Below are 20,811 nucleotides of genomic sequence, written 5' to 3' on the forward strand. Positions count from 1 at the left end.
AGAAGGGATGGATCAATAAGGGCTGCAGCCTCCAAGCCATCAGAACATGCTGTGGAATGTGGAGGATTAAAGCCTAAAGACATGCATAAGCTGTGACATGATGAAGTTCAGGCCCTGGCCCATGTCCACCATCCATGAGTCAAAGCCCAGGAAGGGAGAATCTGCACCAGGGAGCTCTGAGCTGTCAGAGAGCAGCAGGGCTGGGGAGGGGCTTGGTTTGTACACAGGGACAGGAAGGAAAATGATTGTCTAAAGATGCTGCAGATATGTATGATATATATGATATCTATGATATATATGATGTATATGATACATATGATATCTATGATATCTATGATATCTATGATATATATGATATATATGATATGTATGATATGTATGATATATATGATATGTATGATATATATGATATGTATGATATATATGATATATATGATATGTATGATATATATATGCATGATATATATGATATGTATGATATATATGATATATATGATATGTCTGATATATATATGTATGATATATATGATATGTATGATATGTCTGATATATATGATATATATGATATGTATGATATGTCTGATATATATGATATATATGATATGTATGATATATATGATATATATGATATATATTATGTATATGAGATGTATGATATATATGATATGTATGATATGTATGATATATATGATATATATATGTCTGATATATATGAGATGTATGATATATATGATATATATGATATATATATGTCTGATATATATGAGATGTATGATATATGTGATATGTATGATATATATGATATGTATGATATATATGATATCTATGATATATATGATATATATGATATATATGATATCTATCATATCATCACAGAATCAGAGTGGTTTGGCTGAAGGGTCCTTACAGCCCATCCTGCCATGGGCAGGGACACTTTCCACCATGCCAGGGTCCTCCAGGCCTTGGGCACTGCCAGGGATGCAGGGGCAGCCACAGCTGCTCTGGGCACCCCGTGCCAGGGCCTGCCCACTCCCAGAGGGAGGAATTCCCTCCCAATATCCCATCTAACCCTGTCCAGTCCCTCCATCCCTTGTCCAAAGTCTCTCTCCACCTCTCTTGTCAGCTCCTTCAGGCCCTGCAAGGCCACAGTGAGGTCACCCAAAGCTCCTCCTCTCCAGGCAGACAATCCCAGCTCTCCCAGCAGAGCTGCTCCATCTCTCTGGTGCCTCCTCTGGGCTCCTCCTGTGCTGGGCCCCAGGGCTGGGGCAGCTCTGCAGGTGGGGTCTCACCTGAGAGGGGCAGAAGGGCACAATGCCAGGGCTCAGCCCAGGGCAGGGGGCTCTGGGATGTCTCAGCTCAGAGCTGCTCCAAGAGTGGCACTGGACACACACACGTCACCCACACCAGGGACCTTCCACACTCATCTCCTTGGGAACTCACAGGGATGACAGGCTGGCTTCTAAACTGTTTTGTGTTGACATGTCTGTCTTGACATAATTTGGGTTTATGTGAGCTGAGGATGTCACTCTCACCACTAGGAAGCCAAATTTACTAAAATTAAACACCAAAATAAGGCAGAGAAATGACATGAGTCACACAACTAGGTAAGAATCACAGTTTGGGGAGTGGGGGGTGTGGAGGGGACACTGCAGTGCTTTCTGCCTTGCACTGACATATTTATGCCCTCATGCTCTGCAGTTGTCCCCAAGGAAGTGACAAACCCTGCTAAGTCAGCTGCCAGCTGAGAACAAGACTTGCCACCACCCGAGATGCTGAAACTGCTCCTCCTGGGCATTGCTGGGACTCACAGGGCCCCCACAGGAAACTGGGGTCCCTTAATGGCTTCCCACTGCAGGGATGGATGGGATACTGGGAAGGAATTGTTCCCTGGCAGGGGGGGCAGGCCCTGGCACAGCTGTGGCTGCCCCTGCATCCCTGGCAGTGCCCAAGGCCAGGTTGGACAGGCTTGGAGCACCCTGGGACAGTGGGAGGTGTCCCTGCCATGGCAGGGGTGGAGTGGGATGAGCTTTAAGGCCCTTTCCAAGCCAAACCATTCTGGGATTCTGTGATCATTCCAACACCCAGGCTCTCCTCAAGACTCCAGAGGCCAGGTTTAGGATACCTGCCATAACCTTTGAAGCACTGCAGCACCAGGGAACTCACCCAGGCACCACATCTCTGTGTGTGCCCAGCTGAGCCCTGGGCCAGCCACATTTCCCACAAGGAAAGCCCAGAAAGCACCAGGAGAGCTCCCAGTGCCTGAGGATGGATCAAAGCTGAAGCTGCTGTCGAGCTGCATGATTTACTCAGCTCTGCTCCCAGGCACACGTGCTCCCTCAGCCTCTCTCCAACTTGCACAGCTCCCAGGATTTATGTCTGAGACAGGCAACAGCATCTGCCAGAGCTCAGTCTGTGCACACATCCCTGCTGGGTGAGCTCTGGCCATGCCAGATGGGGCAGGGACACAACTCAGACCTCTGTCCTGGCTCATGGCAGCACAGGAATGCTCAAAGCTGCCAGAAAAGGTGACAGAAAGCAGTTTGGGGTTTCCAGTGGTCTGCTGGAATGATCATATTCAAAGCTGCCTCCCTGTGAAGGCTCCAAACTTCCTGAAGCACATGTTCAGTGGGGACAGGAAAGCCAGAGTGACAGGAGGTGCTGGCTGCTGTCACCCCTGGCAAGGACAGCTCCCCTCAGCCCTGAGGGTTACACAGCACAGCAGAAGCACCCCTGCAGGAGAGGGGTCACTCCTGGGCAAATCCCTTCTTTCCCAGTGGGGCTTTGGGGTTAAACACACTCTGGCCAACAGGAATGGCCAGGTTTTAATGGGGATTTTCTGCACCCAGTGAATATGGCTGAAGTCCTGGAGGCAGTGCCTAAGGTGCAATGTTTGAAGAGCATGGATTGGGGTGGATGGAGCACATACTAGGCTGTGTTTCAGACCTTCAGCTCCTCATCATCCACATCACTTTCTGGGAATCCTTCCTGGTTTAGGATTTCCCACCCTTTAGCCCTGGTGGGAAATGTCCCTGCTGGCACCACTGCTCCAGACAAGGTTCACACCCAGTGGTGCCAGAGCCTCTTGCCATGGGGAAGGAGTGGGGTGGAAGGAGTGAGGCACCTGAAAAGTACACAAGGCACTGCCTGTGTGTACTTCAGCTTCCAAAGCACAAACTGCTTCTCCTGCCCAGCTCTCCTGCTGCTCACACCAGACTCTTGTTTGTAATGAGTTATTCAGGCTGCAATGGAGCACAATGAATCCTCAAAAAGACTAATGCTGCTGGGATCTTGGGGCTATTCAGGTAGCCCAGACCCCAGACAAGAGATGAATCACCTTCTAAAAATGCAGCAGTTAAGAAAAAAAATAAAAAAGTCCAATTGCTTCTGATTATTTTCAGTCTCAGAAGAAACATACTGTACTGAGGCTGTGCTTACCTAAGGCATCCACGTGAATTCACTATCCCTCCCCCTGGAATGGCTGCTGAATTAATTACTGCCTTCCTGAGGCACTGAGGAGCTCCCCAGGGACTGGCTCCCTTTTGACCTCAAAGCTTTTTAGGGCAGGTGCCTGAGTGTCCCCACCAGCTGGGAAACTGAGGCACAGAGGGGTGGAGATTGCAGAGAGCCTCACTCCCATAGAAGGGAGAGGAGAGGGCAGGAATTCTGCATCCAATGCAGGGTGTGAAGGGCACTCAGCTCTGAGCTTCACATCCCCCAGAGCCCCTTCAGGTGCTGAGGAACTGGGACTGTCCCTCCTGATGCTGCTGGGCTGGGCTGAGTGCAATGAGGGAAGCCAGCAGGAACTGAGGGGCAGGAGCAGGGCTGGGTGCACACCCTGGCACAGCAGAATGAAAAACTCAGGCAGAGGATGTGTGAAATGCACCCTGCTCAGAAAGGACATCACACACCTGCCACAGAGGATGCTCTGAATCACAACATAAAGAATTCAGTGGCCACATTCAGGATATTGAAGGCCTTTCCCCTCCTGTCAGACTGGCAGGAGGAAATTGGGCATTTCCCTGCCTGTGGCATGGAATGTGCACACACACTCGTGGGAAGGAGCATGGAGTGTGTGTGGGGATCAGGCACTTCCACCCAGCACCTCCCTGCCCTCTGCCAGCACCTGGGGTGCTGCTGCCCCTCTCCTGCTCTTCCCAGGACACTGCAAACTTTCTGACTTGTGGTGTGTTGGGGATCCCCAGGGGTTTCTCCTCTATCAACACTGGCAGGGTCTGTGACACACAGAGCCCTCTCCAGCCATGTGCTCCCATCACGAGACCTTCCAGAGCAGGCTGGAGCTGCAGCCTCACCTCTCACCAGGATAAGGGGGCTCTGTAAACTTGCTGTGACCCTGCTGCTCCTGCAACACAGAGTGCCAGGGACAGGCAGACAAACAGTGATGGGCACCATGAAAAATGCTCAAATAAATCTTTTCCACTATGGGCTGGACTTGCCCTGCTCTACTGGAACAAAGCCATTGAGCCCTGGGGGAGCAAGTGCCAACCCTAAATCATTTCTTTGATTAATTGTTCTTGGGAAGGAAGAATTCATTAAGCATTCTGCTCAGCAATTAGAAATAAATATATTTTTAGAATGAACAACCTGCCAGAAACAAGTTGTTTCAGAAATATATTCAGCTTGATGCATTTTCCATCAATACAGGAGGAGGAGGCTCCAGCCTGCCAGAGGGACACTGCAGGGACAGGCAGGACAGCTCCTTGTGATGTCTGCACCACTCAGGTTCAGCCTGCATGAGAGGAAATAAAGGAGTTTTTTCTCTCTATTCCTATTCCAGCCATAAGGTGGGAATAGATCTCCCTGCTATTTCACAGGAATATGACAAAGCTATTCCTACACACAGCTGGGGCAGAGCAGATATGAGAGCCATGAACACCCAATAAATAACAATACCCCCCTTGTATTTCCACACTGGCATCAGGCTCAGACAAGCTACAAGGGCAATGTGAAATAACAACCTCTGTAAGGAGTTTGGGACACAAGATTGCCACAGCCCTTAGATGTGAGACATGCTGACAGAGAAAATGGTTACCACAGGGACAGCAGGACAGGAGCTGCTCCAAAGCAGTGACAGCCAAACCCTTCCCTGGCCACTGAAGGTCCCACTAAATGTGGTGGGAAAGGTTTATTCTCAATTTTAAATCCATACTTCAAGGCAGGAGCTCAGCACAGGCTCTGTTCATGCCTGAGCCCAGAGAACCACATGGAAATGTGAGATGGGCACTTTGCCCTGCCCACCAGGCTAGGAAAATCTACTTGTGGTCCTGAGTGTAGAAAAGGGAACCCTAAAAGAACCTAAACATGCCCTGGGATCTGAGAGTCACGGGCACAAAAGACTATTGCAGGCTTTTAAGTTTTGTGCCTTAAAAGAAAAGACAAGTTTATCCTTTGGTTGTGGTGCCTAGAGGCAAGTCTGTTCCCTGGCCCGTTCTGGGAATGGAGGATGGCAGCAGTGTCTCAATGAATTCCAGCTTTCCCAACAAGAACACACTCTCAGAGGGCCCTCTTCCCTAAAACACAAAACATCCTTCTAGTTTTTCCTTCTGCACACACAGGACCCAATTTCCAGGCCACTGCAGCAGCTCAGCCTTTGATTTCAGCAGGGATGTGCTGGGACATCACATCAATTGCCTGGGAACTCGTACACTTCCACCATGATTACATGATTTCTGTGGTTTTCTTCCTTTTATTAATCCAGTCCTGCTTAAGTTCAGAGTAAGGCAGGAGCCAGGGATTTGCTCTTGTTCTTTCATGGCAGCAGAAATGTCTGCTGTGCCTCAGCCCAGCTGGGAGGCCCAAGGGAGGCTGAGGAAGAGGAGGAGGAAGGTCAGTCAGTGGTGAGGGTACAGCAATGTCTGTGCTGTGCCTCAGCCCAGCTGGGAGGCCACAGGGAGGCTGAGGAAGAGGAGGAGGAAGGTGGGTCAGTGGTGAGTGAGGGTACCTGGGAAAGCTCTCAAGTCACTGCAGTGGGGAACAGCAGAGGGTGTGGGACTGGAGGCCAGGGAAAGCAGGAGCAGATCAGCTCTGCTCTCAAGTGCATCCAAGCCCATGTTAGCTCATTAGATATTCAGACAGTAAATTAGGGATCTCCTTCAGGAAAGGCATCCTTGAATCAGAAATTGCTGTTTTGTGGGCAAAGAGCAGAAAACTCAGGGCTCTGAACCACTTCCACTGTAGCAAGAGAGCCCCAGGCTGGCTGAATCCTGCCCTGAAGAGCCACTGCAAAAGCACCAAGCTGGGAGTGGGATCTGGGACCAGGGACAGCAGTGCAGCACCAGCAGGTCCCTGGATGGAATTTGGGGTTCCTGTAGGGACACACAGCCTGAGGTGCCTCCAAAGGGGAAAACTCATCCCCAGGGCCATTCTCAGCTGGGAATTTGGCCAATGACCCTCATTTCACAGGAATGGTGATCAACCCTTCTGCATCCACAAAAACGTGTGCAGGGATGATCTCACCCAGCCCTGCAGCCAGGCTGAGCTGAGGGAAATGCAGCAGAACCACTGCAGCTCCAGGGCAGGGGCTGAGCAAAGCTGGAGTATCTGAACTGCACTGCCCTTACTCACAGAGTCACCTGCCTGCCTGCAAAGGTCACCAGCTGCTCTGCCAAAGCCTTGGGCTTTTATCAGCTGGGTAGTTTATATTACTACAAAACTCCTTTATTGGAATACTCTCCCCTCCTCTCCCTGAGCCAGCCAGGGCACACTGTGCCTAGGAAAAGTAAGTTTTCCAAGAGCTTGTGAAGAATTCTCTGCCCTCTCTGTGCCACGCTCCTTTCTGAACCACACCACCAGAGGAATAACCAACCCTGTTCCTTTTCCCTAACTGGGCTGCAGATCTCAGGATCCCAGTCTGGGGCAGGCACAAGTTTCCACTGACCTGTCCTAACTTCAAAGAGGTGAAGAAAAAATCTTGGGCATGGGGGTGTGGAGAGAAAGCAAGGCTGGAAGCTTTGGGCCAGGCTGAGGAAATGGGAGGGCCCAACTCCTGGCACCTTGCTGAGCTCTTTGACAGCCTGTCTCTGCACCTCTTATCTGGGAGAGTGGGCAGCAATGCTGCCACTCCTGAGAGAGAGAGTGATGAGCACTGGAAGTGCTTGGGCACAGCTCAGCCCTGTGAGAGCAGCACCCCAGAACAGCTGCCAAGCCCGCAGGGGTTTCATCCCTGACTTCACCCAGCAGTGTCCCCACAGCCACACTCATGGATGGCATTGTCTCCCATCCCAATGGACACACCAGCACCTCTGGCATTTCCTCTTCATCTGCAAGGAGGCTTGTGCTGATGGGGGCACTGAGCTTTGGAGAAACAACACTGCTTTTTGTCCTGCTTTTACATCCCAGCTATGGGAAACACAGGCTGGAAACACTCCTGAGGGGGTTTAGTGTTGGAGGAAGATCAAAAAAGAGGTGATGGTGGTCTGAAGTGGGAATGCCCCTGCTGTGGCAGCAGGCAGAGGGATCTCTGTGCAGGTGTCTGAGGGCTCAGCTCTCCTCACACTGCTCCCAGCCCCAGCATTGCCAAGGCACTTTATTATCAGCTGCACCCCCGAAGTTACGCATTCATTTCCCCAGCAGACTCATTCACACACACACAACACACCCACCCACATGCAGCAATGGCTAGACAGACACAAAGCATGCACAGCCAATTATTTGGGGTGGGAACAGCTTGCATGAGCTCATGATGAAGCTTAGCCTTAATTCTGCTGAGCTGGAGAGGCTGGAGCTGTGCTCTGCTCTCCTGACTGACTGCGGAGCGCAGAGCAGGGCAGATGATGTCAAGGCAAATCTTTTTTTGTCTGCAGTGCAGATTTGGCTGTGTGAATTTACTTGCAAATGAGGCTTCCAGATCCCCTGTTGGAAAGCAGGAGTCCTAGGCCATAGCCACACTGCCAGTGTTAGCCCAAACTGCTGCTCACGCTGCAGAAGGGGCTGCCTGGCTTTGCAAGGCTTGGGCCCAAGTTCCAGCAGGATGTGCAGGCAGGGAGAAGGCAGTGGGACTGGCAGAGGGATGAGGGAGCAGTGCCTGTGCTGCAGAGGAACCATCACAGTGGCAGTAAAGGAGGGGAGACCCCAATAGTGCAGCTTTCCCTGTGCTTTCACACACTGAGCCCCAAAAGGTGTCCAGAAGCACTCAGGGTTTAGCAGAAGCCATGAACACAGCTGGAATCTGACTGAAGCACATCTGTGAGCCGGGGTTTTGTCTCATTCCCAGGCACAGCACACACAGGGAACTGCCCTGACCCAGGCTGGCCTGGAGCACACTGGTGCTTGCAATAAAAGCCAAGGGTCACAGCACATCACCTCAAGATCCAATGTAGGAAATGGATTTATAAAAATTCTCAAAGCTTGACAGAAGCTCACATAGTGTGCATCTATATGCAAACTTTGAAATAAGAAATGCTGACTTAGAAATGCCATAGAATAGCGTTGTTGAGAGAGAAATAGAACAAGGGTTCTCTTCTGGTTCAACCCACCAGCCACCCTGCCTAAGGGAGGTTTGCTAGAGCTCCCACACCACAGCAGGACAGACACCTCACAGCTCCTGTGCCAGGTACTTGGGAGTGTTTCTGAAGTCAATAGTCACATATTCCCAAAGCAAAGGGAAGCACACTTGCAGCACACATGACTGGTGAGAGGAAGACGGAACATTTTCTTCTTAGAGCATCTCCAAACCCCATGCAGGGGCTGCACAATTCTCATTTATGGACATAAAAGGTAAAATCCATCTTGTCTGTCTCTCCATGCAGGTTTTTTTCCCATCTTTTTCCAGCCTAGCTCTAAACCTGCCAGACAATAGAGCACCATACATGGAACTGGAGAGTACTGGTAATCTCTTCCCTTATCAAGGCACAAAAACTGATGATTCAGAAATCCCCTATTGGTACACAGCTCCACTGCTTTTTGGGGTTCTGATAAAAGATGGAGAATAGGTGAGACCAAATCTACAGCACTACAAAGAAAAGGAGAATCCCAAAGAAATCTTAATGAAAATGCCTGGTAAAGACCAAGCCCACCCTTGCTGGTATCTGCTCTGGCATCTGCTGTTACATTAAAATATTACAGAGTCCCCCAACATCTTCCATGGCCCCTGGCAGCACCTTCAGCCCTTTTCTTAAAGCTGGAGAAATCAAAGCATGGAGAATTCAGCTCAGGATGGCTCACAGGTCCAACCTGTATGCCTGACATCCCTTCCAGCTTGTCCTTCTGTCTGCCAGGCACTGCTTGTCATTCCAGGAGCATGCACAGCTAAATGAGCACGATACGAGTGCTTTGTATGGGCATCAAGGAGAACAGACCATCATCTGCAGTCTAGACTGGTCCCTCCTCCTGCCCTCCCCACCATTCACAGGGAAATAGGGATGGAAAAATATATTCCTCTTGTTATTAATAGAAGTGTAACTTGTGCATGCATTAGGACTTTGAAGTGAAGGGGGAAAGGTGAAGTATTAAGAATTTGTGCTTAATGAAAGTGGGTTTGCTATTGTTAAAAAAGCTGCATGGAGCCAGGCATCATTATCTTTTCTCTTATCTCCTGGGTGCTGGGAGAGCTGGCCCAGGACATGGCAGGAATGAAACTGGCACTCAGGGTGTCCCTGAGCTGGCTCTGCACCTGGGCACAACGGGGCACAGGGAGGGGCTGCCCTGCCCCCACAGCTGCCCTGCTGAGAGGTGTCAGTGCAGAGCTGAGTGAGCCCCTTGCCAGGATTTGTGGAGTGGAGCCCCCCAGTCTCTGGAATGTTGCTGTTATCTCCTCCCAAGAGCTGATAACTGCCAGAAGCTGCTTTCCCACACCCAGCACATGCAAATGGATCTCCCCGGCTTTTCCAGGGCTTTCCATGCCCTCCCCGTGCTCAGGTGGGGTGAGGATCACATTGTAACCGTGCCCAGGTTGTGACCAGGAGCAGAAGTGACTCCCAGCACCGTTCCTGAGCTCCCAGCTCGCAGTGGGATGAGGGAGCAGTGCCTGTGCTGCAGCCACAGCAGAGGAGCCCATCACAATGGGAGTAAAGGAGGGGAGACACCAAAAGTGCAACTTTCCCTGTGGTTCCCAGCACAGCTCCTGATTGCCTGGCACTCCCAAACACCCCAAAAAAGCAGGAGTTAGAGCTCCTGCATTGTGTCAGCTGGCAACCTGCAGCTCCTCTGCTGCCTCTGAGCTCTGGAACAATGGATGCACACACACAGACAACCTCTCCATCCAAAGAGGCCGCGAGTTAAATCCTTAATTAGCACATTTGGACGAGTCACCACAAATGAGATTAGCACTGTGCATCGCTGGGGAAGCTGCTGTGCCCCTGGAACGTGCAAGTGGTGGGCCCTCAAGCTGACCTTGGAATTCCCCCTTGGCTGCTCATCTGCTTTGCCCTTACGGCACTGAGTTCCCCTGCTGCCTGCAGCATCTCCTCGGGAGATAAGAGCCTGCTTTCCTCCAGCCTGCTGCTAACACCAGGCACACAGTGACCACACTGATACTGCACACAGTGAATAATTCCAGTTGGGAAAGGGACTTCCCAGCTAGCAAAGCATTCAGCATGGAGAAGGGGCAGGAAAAGGTCTCTCTAAGAGCACCTTGCAGCCCAGGACACATCTGCTCCCTCTGCTGTGTTTCTGGAGACCTGAGTGCTGTGTCTGCTGACAAACCCGGGCTTGGTGCTGTCAGCACTGCAGAGCTGCACAGAGCCAAGCTGCATCCTGCTGTGCCCTGAGCCCCAGCAAACCCCAGCCTGCTCCAGGGGGCCTGAGCACTCCTCATGCTCATCCTGGACAGCAGCTTGGCCTTGGAACGGGCAGGGATGCCTGGGTAGGAGCTCTTGTCCTGCCCTGCAGGCTCAGGAGTGCCAGGTTTACAGCCAAGGAGGGCTCAGCTCCGTGGGGATGAGCTCTGCAGTGCTGCTGGGGGAGACGTCACCAAATGTCCCTTCAGAAAGAACTTAAATCAACCCTGCTCACCATAATGGCTCTGACTCTTGAGGAAATCTCCTCAATCTGCAGACACTCAAAAGGCAGTGATGTCACCAGCTGGGGGCTGGCTGTGGACACTGCACCTGCATGCACAGCCACGGGAAAGCACGTGGGACACACACCTGGGAAGGAGCAGGACAGCACCTGCATCCTTCCACATGGAAATAAGCCCATGCTTTGTTACACACCCAGCAAGGGATATGAGATCTGTCAGAGCTGCTGATGTTCTTAAATCCTTCTCCTGGCCTGGAGTTGTGGGAATGCTCTTATCCCTCCTCACAGCCTGGCCTGTGCTCATGGCACAAACACTTTGGGGGCAAATCTCAAGTAGCCACTTCCCTGCAGCCTGACCTTTCCCTCACACTCAGCAGTGGCAATGGGCTTTTTGAAGTTCTCAAAAGGAGCTGGCACCTTGCTTTTTGAGTGACATTCATCTGTAGGTAAATTGATTTAATAGCTTGTTAGAGTGCCAATTAGAACCAACAATAACTCAATTGACCTATAACTGCCTTGGCACCAACACAGCTTTCAAAAATAAGAGAAAGGAGGAAATCTCTGCTCTGGCAGAGATGAGAGCTCAGATAGTTGGTTTTGAGAGCAAACTGAGGGATTCATGGGCTTGCTAATGAGATGCTCATAACACATCAGAAACAAAGACAAATTTGAATGGTTTCAAGCTAAAATGACACTGTGTTATCTCCAGACAAAGATCACTCTTTTATCTGTATAATAAATGGATTTCAGTGCAGCAGCAGCGACTCTAGAGCAGAAAAAACCTCAGTGCCACAGAAAGCACTAGCACAGTTACCTAACCAGAATAACACTGGATTGAAACCCCAAGTTTGCCTCCTTAAAATAGTGCTGCAAAGTCCTACACTGACTCTGTGGGCTTTACCCTCAGAAACCACATTTTTCCTTCAAATAAAATCTGTTTCATTCTCCTGCAGTGGAGATTGTGCTTCCAGACAAATTCATCATGTTAAATGCTTAGGTCTGAGGATTGAGATCTTTCAAGTTTAAAAACCAGAAAATGGGTAGCTTTTGTCTAAGCATTGGAAGTGTCCAAGGATAAGGAGAAGGATGATGTGGAAGGGTTTTAAATTACTGGGAAAAATGATCCATTCTTAAGTCAGGAAGGGGATGGAGAAAACTGAGATTGTTGGAAGAGTCAGAAGGACAATAGAAACTAAGAATACATAGGAGGAGAAGGAATTGATTTGGAGAGACCCACCCAGAGAAAAAGCTGAAGGGTAAGAATGGAGACTGGAAGTGGACTGAGTAAATGCCAACCCAACAGACTGGAACATGGCAAGGGGTGAGGAGCAGAGGTATTACTGCAAACAAGGTGGAAATCAGTCACCAGATGAAAAAGAAGCTGGATATTGGCATCCAGGACTGGCTGGACAAGACACCTGCCATGAGGAGAAAATAGAGATGGCACTGGTGCGATGAGAAAGACAAACTTCAAGTTTGATGGGCAAGACAACAGTTGGAGAGAGTGAGGCTGAGGATGAGAAGGAGAAAACAAGCAGGGAGTCATAACAGGCAGACTGTGTTTCCTCTGGAGCCTGGAGTGGCCCTGGAATGTGGTGCAGCCTCTTTCCTTTGCTGTAGCTCCCTGCTACAGGCACTGCTTCATTCAGAGCAGAGGGCAGTGCCTTGAACAGCTCCACACCTGCTAATGAACCCAGAGATATGCCAAAGGGAGAGACTGAGCTGTTTTGAAAACCCTGAGAACTGTACAGAACACTGCATTAACAATCAGACTGCAAAGTCAAAAGCTCAGGGTAGGAACAGCAGCCAGGAGCTTGGCTGTGCTGTTACACTCAGGACATGATCAAAGCAGGGCTTCCCAGAGAATTCCTGCCTCCTCCAGGGTGGGAGGGTGGCCTTGGGGCAGGCAAGGAGGGGATTTTCTGTAGGAGCCCATCTCTTGCCCAGCCTGGTTTGCAGAGGAAGAGAGGAGGAACTGCAGGTGGGGTGTGATGGCCAGGGCAGGTGAGCAGAGCCCCAGAGGCTCCCACTGTGGCAGAAAGCTCCTGCAGAAGTGTCAGGCAAGGAGCCCAATCCCAGACTGTAGCTGCAATAACGCTGAGATGAGGATGGGAGAGAACACCATGTCATTGTTTACAGCAGTGATTATTTTTTGCTATAACAACAGACAAACCAACAAGTAGCAGAGGCTTGGGAAGAGGGTGGGAGGGATGGGCCCATTTCCCAGTCTGGCTGCTCACAGAGCCAGCCTAAGAAATGGTCCAAAGCAGAACGTGCCCAGTCCCCTGAAGGCACCCTCGGCTCCTCACACACTCCTCACCAGCCCTTCTGAGTGCCAGGCACGGCCCATTCACTCCCTGCAGAGCCCCAGGGCACAGCTCTGACCCAGGGATGCTCCTGCTCTGCACAACTGGGCTCAGTTCCACCACACCCAGCTCAGGGATGGTTTTACCTCAGTCCCTACCAGGCTGTGCCACCGCACTATAACCTGGGATGATATTTCCAATTTCCTTGCTGTCAGGAAGTGAATTGAACATTTATTGTTAGCATAGTCAATATTTTGTAATGCCATGAGAAAATTAATATTTTTTTCCTTCACATCAGGATCTGAATAAGATATAATAAATAAGATATGTTATCTTACAAGAAGAGATGGAGAAAACATTAAATTGTTTTTCCCAGAGGACCCATCCCTGAGTGTACTGAGGGAGGAGCTTCTCTGGGAGAGATAATGTCTTCATCTGTTGGCAGAGACTGGTATGAAGGGCCTGGCTTAAATTTATGCAAAAATCTTAACCATTCTTTGTTAAATCTCAATGCTTGTTTTACTATTTATTTATGTTATTTTATCTCATTTTCTCCATATGAAAAAACCATAATATTAGTCCTAAAATATTTTACCATGGTGTTCCACTGAGGTGCTGCCTTTACTGAGGCCTTTCTGTTTTCCAGCTCAGGCATATGGACACGTCTCCTACAAAAAGCTGGACTCCTTCATGGACTGTGTGGGGTGGGATTATTGATCCTCTGCCTCCTGACAGTGAGCTGGGGCACAAAGCCTGCCTTGCCTGTGGGCATGGGATGTATGGATGCAGGAGTTTCACTCCCTTAGCTCATAGTCACATGTGGAAGAGGTTTTACAGTGACTTCTGTGAGCCACTGAGAAGTTTGGTAAGAGGATCCATGTTTCCCCCTGAAAGAGTTTCCTACCAAGGTCGTTGACATAGAAACCAAGAAAGAAAGAAGGATAAATAAGAGAAACCTGCAACTGCCTATTCCAATAAGCACTTCGTAACCAATGAGTAAAGTGTAAACTTATGAGTTTTGTAAGAATGTATAAAAAGATGCATGCTATAATAAAATAAGGTTAGAAGCCTTCTGAAAATGGAGTATGTTGCTTTTTACTGTGACTGTCTCAGCTATGACAGTCACAGAGCCATGGTTCTTCTGCAGCCTGCCTGCAAGTCCACTGAAGGCAACAGAGACCAATCCATGTGTTCAGCAGAATCTGGATTATCCTCTGTATGATTGCAGTTGGGGTCCCCTTGTTCTGCTCCAGCAAAGTGCTCTGGGAGTTGGCTGGGAAGTTCTCTGCAGCAAAGGCAGAGGGATCTGTCTCCAATCTCCATGTGCAGTGTCCCCCTTCCACCCCAGGGCCACACCATCACCACAAAGAGGAGGAGAAGGGAGCCAAGCCTGGCAGCTGCCCCCTCCAAACCTGGTCTGCTGGCACTGCTGTTGGAGTCCAATGGCAGGCACAGGTCCTGCACCAAAGCCACTGCTCCCTGCCCCTCCCTGAGCCACAACTCCCAAGTGCTGCACATCCTGCTCCGTGCTGGGCACCTGCAGCAAAGGGAGAGTCACAGACTCAGGGTTTGGGTGTGGGCAGGAGTAGAGGGAGGGCAGCACAAGGAGCAGCACTTTGGGCAGGAAATGGACAAAAGGGAATTATTGCCTCAGAGCAGGGAGCAACTCCCACCCAAGGGGGCTGCCAAAGTCAGTCAGCACTGCTGGACTCTCCACCAATTGTTTACCCTTCTAAAGCACAGGGAAAAGCTACCCAGTAGAACAGTGTGCACAGCCAGAGCAATGCTCAGAGAGGCACTGGAAATCAGGTCTGCTCAGGAGAGTGGCAAAGGTAAACACATCCCTCCATTTCTGCTCCATCCCACAGTGCTACAGGGTTCAGTTCTTAGGGCTATAATTAGTAAATCCCACTGATTCCCCCCGAGAAGGGAGGCTGAGGGACACTGCAGCACGAAGGGAAGCAGTGATTTTGTTCTTTCCCCTTATACCTCCCACCTGAGCACCTGGTTTTTGCTGTCACAGAAACCTCCCCAGGGTCCCAGCAGCCAGGGAGTGCTGGCAGAGGAAGCAAACCAAAGAAAGGATCTGTTTGCACACAAGTACTCCAAGTAATGGAGAGCAGTGAAAAGAAGAATTCTAAAATCTGTAGTTGGGTCTGCTATCGAGCAGAATGTTTGCCATTGTTTTCAGAGAGACAGCAGCTTCTCTTCACTGTGAGGAAGTTAATAGATTACTGGGCAGTGAATAATGTGCAGTTCTATTTACATCCACTGCTGGGACTATTTTGGGCCCTCAGATAGTGTATCTGTTCTCAGGTCTTTCTAAAAGCAGCATGCTACACTTTTTTTGCAAGCAATTCTGGGCAGCAGCTCCAACCATATGCTTCAGTCAGCTACGAACTAGACAGATCATTGTTTGTTTGGAATTTTTTTATTAAACCAATTGTACTGGATCAATGCTTCCTCTAAGCAATAAAATACAATTCTGGCTACGCAGTGGAAGAGCTTTCAAAGTCACAGATAAATCTTGATCTAGGAAATACGGTGTGGCTCTGCACTGATGTGCAATCAACCACAGATGCAAATGAACTCCAGCTGCCAGCACACACATCTGCACCTCAGAATGGGAGCCAGGATTCTTAATTTTCATTAGAAATTGCTAAGACACCTTTTAAGTGCTTCTAGAACCAGCCCACTGCATTAGTCAGGAGTACTCAGGGGCACTGAGCTTGATTTTTATAAAGGTCATTTGATGTCTTTTCCCCTCACAATGGACTAAAAGCAGAGATCAACAGAGCCTGAATCTATATTAATTTGTTTTACTCTTGGAGGGTCATAGATTTGCCACTGGAATTAGCCCTGTTAGATGCTAAAATGGTAATTTAATGAGACAATGATGAAAGCCTCTGTTCTATTCCAAATCAGGAACTCCTGTGGAAGCAGAAGGAGCAGCGACTCCGTGGAGTCAGGGAACTGCACCAATGTCATTGCACAGCAGTGCCTCGGCCTGGAGTGTTCCATGCAAACTTCCCAGCCCCAGCTGCCCGGAGCCGGCAGTCACGAGGGCTGGAGCCCTGGAGATGCTCACACAGGGAAGGCAGCTCCTCCAAAGGCACAGAAAGCCAGCTCGGGGTCTGAACCTTTCCTCACTTGAAACTTGACCAGCAAATGCTGCTGCACAGCCTTGGTGCCAGCCAAGGGCAGGATAATGGAGCCTCCAGGATGCCAAGGCTCCGGGATCCGCAGCCGGCAGCAATTGCACTGCGGAATTCCCCGAGCACACAACACCCTCCTTGGGGGCACACATACAGCCTTTGCAAATATTTTGATAAGATCTGCTCTTTGGTGCAATCTACTGCATTTCAGAGGTCAAAAAATGTTAGCCATATTCATAGGAGCTGTTTCCAAGAGATATGCTTTAGCAGAGGGCAAGAGGGAACACAAAGCCCGAACAGAAGGTGGGAGGGCTCCCACTCTTCCCCTTCACTCAGCCATTGTCCACAGGTCACTTTCCATGGAAGCCCATGCTCTAAGCAGCATTCCTATCCAAACAGATACTGCAGGTGACCTAGAAACAGGGGTGAACAAAGCCTCCCTGGAAATATCCCCCCTGAGCAGGCAGTGGTGCATCCAGCTCCTCCTGGCTTTGGCACACGGCTCCAGACACTCACCGCGCTGCCCCGGCCCAGGGGGACAGCAGGGACACAGCCCGTGCTGCTGGGCTGGGCTGGGCTGGGCTGGGCTGCTACACCAGCTCACAAGGAAACCAGCCCACCTGGAATGTACCACAGCACAGACAGCAGCTCCCTGTGCCTTCCCAGCCCCATCAGGGCAGGGGCTGTTATTTACACCAGGAGTCACCCACGTACCCACAGAGCTGTGCACGCACAAACAGCTCAGTGCCAGCAGCTCAGTGCCATCATCTGGCTGGGGGAGCCTGGGCTTGCCAGCAGACTCCATTCCTTTGGGCAAGGCCCCATAGCCAAGTGCCTGAGGAAGGAACAGTTACCTCATCATCTTACAGAATAAGCACTGGTTCTGTAGGAACCTAAAAATCCCAAACTCTTGGGTACATCTCACCTTGGGCAAGGTGGTTACCTCATCTCCTGCTGCTGAAGTTTGCCAGGCTGGTTCTGTGCTGAAAACAGGCACAGATATGGAAGGGAATAAACCCACTACAGAGACAGAAGGGCATGGAAGCTGAGCACTGCTTTTGCCTAACTCCAGATCCAACGCAGAGCCCAAACCCCAAATTTCCTGCGGGTGTGACGCGCAGAGCACGCCTTGCTAGAATAACCCAAGAAAACAGAGCAGTTAAACTCCAACTCATGGCAAATACTGCAAATACAGCTGAGAGTACCAAACTGGTTTTGTTCTTTTGAAAGCTGCTCATTCTCACATTTCAGTGTTTGGGAGCTTTTTCTTGGTCAGTCTCACTGGGAGGCAATTTTCTCCTGGTTCCAGTGTGGGATTGGGTAAGGCTGTGCTTGCAAGGACTCTGCATCATGCTGTAGCTGCTGGAAACCCTCCTAAGCTCAGTCAGCTGTGTGCTTGGGACACTTGAATGCACTGAATTTAAATGACAGTGCAGTCTTCCAACTCACAGAGCCTTCTAATAACATTTGTTAATCCAAGCAAATATCAAGGAATCTGGTCAGTGCCAGTGCTGAATCTGCTAAGCATGTGGGCTGCTTGCTAAATCCCTTATAGGTGCTGTCAGGAGGTTTCTGTCATTCCTGCCTTTGGGAGGCCAAATCCACCCTGAAACTCCTTCCTGCAATTATCTCACTAAGTGTATTTGTGGGAATCATGCATGGTTCCTTGCAGAGTGCACACATTCAATAAAATCATACAGTGTGACAAAGGTATGTTTGAATAATATTCTCCTCCTGTGTGCTTTTAAATGTGAGATGTAAGCCCATTGTAATTAAAGTTGAGGCAATAAACCTCAGGCATTGATTGCACTCAGTAATTAATTATTGATTGCAGTGCTTTACATGCATATTGCAGAGGACAGTTCACCTGTGCAGCAAACAGTACTTTGCTCAGAAATACCCAAACACAGCCCCTCTATGCAGGACCATACAGGACTTTACCAAAACTGGCTCTAGGGTTTCCAAGTTCATTTCCTTATTAACCTGCATGGAAATGTTGGTGTGGAGTGAGAGCAAGCATTACTTTGGCAAATCAGTGTTAACTATTCCCAATCCAAACTCATTTTGCAAATGAGGATGCACAAATGCAAAAGGGGCTCTCTCTCTGTTAAGAACCTTGTTCATAAACCTGCCATCCCCTGCACATCCCAAATCCTGAAAAGCCATGCTGCAGTAAAACACCTACACAACAGCAACAGTAGCAACATCCCTGCCTAACTCTTGGGAAGGAGCAGGGAGAGGACTTGGAGGTGTGAAAATGGGAAGCATCAATCAGGCAGAGCATCCGTGGAGATGCAGGACTAGTTAAGATCAGAGATCTAAAGTTGTGCATCAGGTGGGAACAGTTTTTCCCATTTACAACGAACTTAAAGAGAGCCTTTCCATCATAAAAACCCAAAGACAATTGGTTCAAAAACAATTTAAAATGACTAATAGCGTGGAGACACTAAAGGTGAAATGTAAAGGAAATCTGCAGCTTGTTTGAGTGGAGCAGATCTTGGCTGTGTCCTCAGCTCCTGTGGCTGGGAAATGACCCAGGAAAGTTCTGTTGGGGTGGGTGCCCTGTGCAGGAGGTGCCATGGGAAGGGGCTGCCCAGCTGTTTTGGAGCAGGCCGGGAAAGAGGGGGTTGGAAAGGGGGGATGTACCTGAAGTCGCTGTAGGGATGGATGATCCAGAACCCGGCAGACTTAACTCTTTCCTGCTCCCTCTCCACGGCCTTCTGGCTGCCAAACATCCTCAAGGAGAATTTGTTGACCCCCGGCTGGAGCATGGCCCCGAACTGCCTCTGCATGAAACCGGCCTGGCCGAGCCTCTGCTCCTCATCTGGGGTGATCTGGTCGCACCCTCCACCTCCCTCCACTTTGATGGAGGTCGAGGAGCAGGCCCGGGGGGGCGGCTGCTGGGGCTCCGGGGGCGAGGCGGGCGGTAGGGGCCCAGGCAGCCCCTGCTCCAGCTCCCCGCTGCCGGGGGGGCTCTTGTCCTCCCCGGGAGAGGCCGGCTCCCCCTCGCCGCCGATGAGCCGCTTCTCCTCGGCCGCGTCGTGGAGGTGCCTGCTGGTGAGCGAGGACAGGCTCCCTTTGAAGCGGCGGCAGTCCCCGTTGGTGCTGGTCTTGGCGCCCTTGCCGCCGGCCTCCGTCTCCAGCAGGCCGGGGTCTCCCCCTCGACCGGGGTCCCCCCCGAGGGCCCGGGTGCTCCCAGCAGAGGGCGAAGGCAGTGGCTTGAGCCTGATGCTTTTCCTGCGGGTGTCCTTGTCGCTGTCATCCTCCTCGTCCATGATCGACGCCTTGGGTCCGATCTGCTGGGGCAGGCTGTAGAGCCTCTTGCGCATGGAGGGGGGCAGCTTGTCCATGGCCGCTGCTGCTGCTGCTCGGGGACAGGGAGAGACCCCCCCGCTCTGCCCAGCGAGGGGAACCGGCACTGCCCCCAGGCCCCTGCCCCCGGCTCACGGGGCACGGGGGACCAGGGACTGGCGTGTCATCTCCTTACCGGGCTGTGGCATCCACAGGCTCTGCATCAAAACACAGGCTCTGCATCCAGAAGGGAAAGGAATGAGAGGGAAAAAAAAAAAAAAAAAAAAAAAAAAAAAGAAAAAACAAAAAGAGGGAAGGCAAAAAGCTCCCCCTTCTCCTCCGTTGTCCCGATTTGATTACTTGCTGCTTGTCTCCCCTTGGTGAGTGTTACTGCAATCCCTGTCTGCTCAGATGCTGAGCACTGGGCAAGTAGTCTAGAGGAGAGCCACACACTTCTGGCTGGAAGGCGAGGGAGGGCGGCAGCAGCCGCCTTGCCATGTTGGCTTCGAGATGCAAATGTGCCGTGGCTCCCGGCGGGCAGACATCATCCGGAAAGCGAAGCTCAAGCCTCAAACTCCTCAACCTGCCGGCCAATAACACAATGAACTGCAACCTGCAGCGGCCACCGCTTGCTTACATCACTGTCATCACTTATTCCTCATGCAGCCCCTGCTCCTGGGAATATTCATGAAGCGATCCCATTCTATTGGGTTGCCATAGGAGCGACTACAGCGCACAGGCTCTGCCTACCTGAGACAGCACCCGGGCTTCTTAAAGGGGCAACGCCCGGCAACCGCGGGGCTGCTCCGCCGCCGCCGCCGCGGGCACCGCGCCCCGGGCGCTGCGGGCACCGGGCAGCGCCGGGCCCCGAGCCCGCCCCGCCTTAGCGGCCACGGCCGCCGAGCTGCCGCCAGCTCATCAACAGCAGCATCATAAACATGACAAAGTAAATAAATAGGAGCGAGAATATTCCTTTTTCTCTCGGATGCGGGCGCTCCCTGCTCCGCCCGGAGGTGTGGCTGCTGGGGGCAGGTTTGCTTGTGAAGGCACGGGGGGTTTTGTGGGAAGGGGCGAACCCAAATCTA

At 50.8% G+C, this 20,811-nt stretch overlaps 1 protein-coding gene across 1 annotated transcript in view; it reads right to left on the reverse strand.

Annotated features, from left to right (window-relative positions):
- Positions 1–20,394, reverse strand: part of HCN4 (hyperpolarization activated cyclic nucleotide gated potassium channel 4) — a 108,949-nt gene extending 88,555 nt beyond the window's left edge. The window contains exon 1 of the mRNA XM_063169395.1: positions 19,082–20,394. Within this exon, the coding sequence (XP_063025465.1) occupies positions 19,082–19,785 (704 nt within the window). The 5' untranslated portion in view covers positions 19,786–20,394. The remainder of the gene's footprint in view (positions 1–19,081) is intronic.
- Between the last annotated feature and the right edge of the window lie 417 nt (positions 20,395–20,811).

Source organism: Melospiza melodia, chromosome 15, assembly GCF_035770615.1.
Source record: "Melospiza melodia melodia isolate bMelMel2 chromosome 15, bMelMel2.pri, whole genome shotgun sequence".
Lineage (NCBI taxonomy): Eukaryota > Metazoa > Chordata > Aves > Passeriformes > Passerellidae > Melospiza > Melospiza melodia.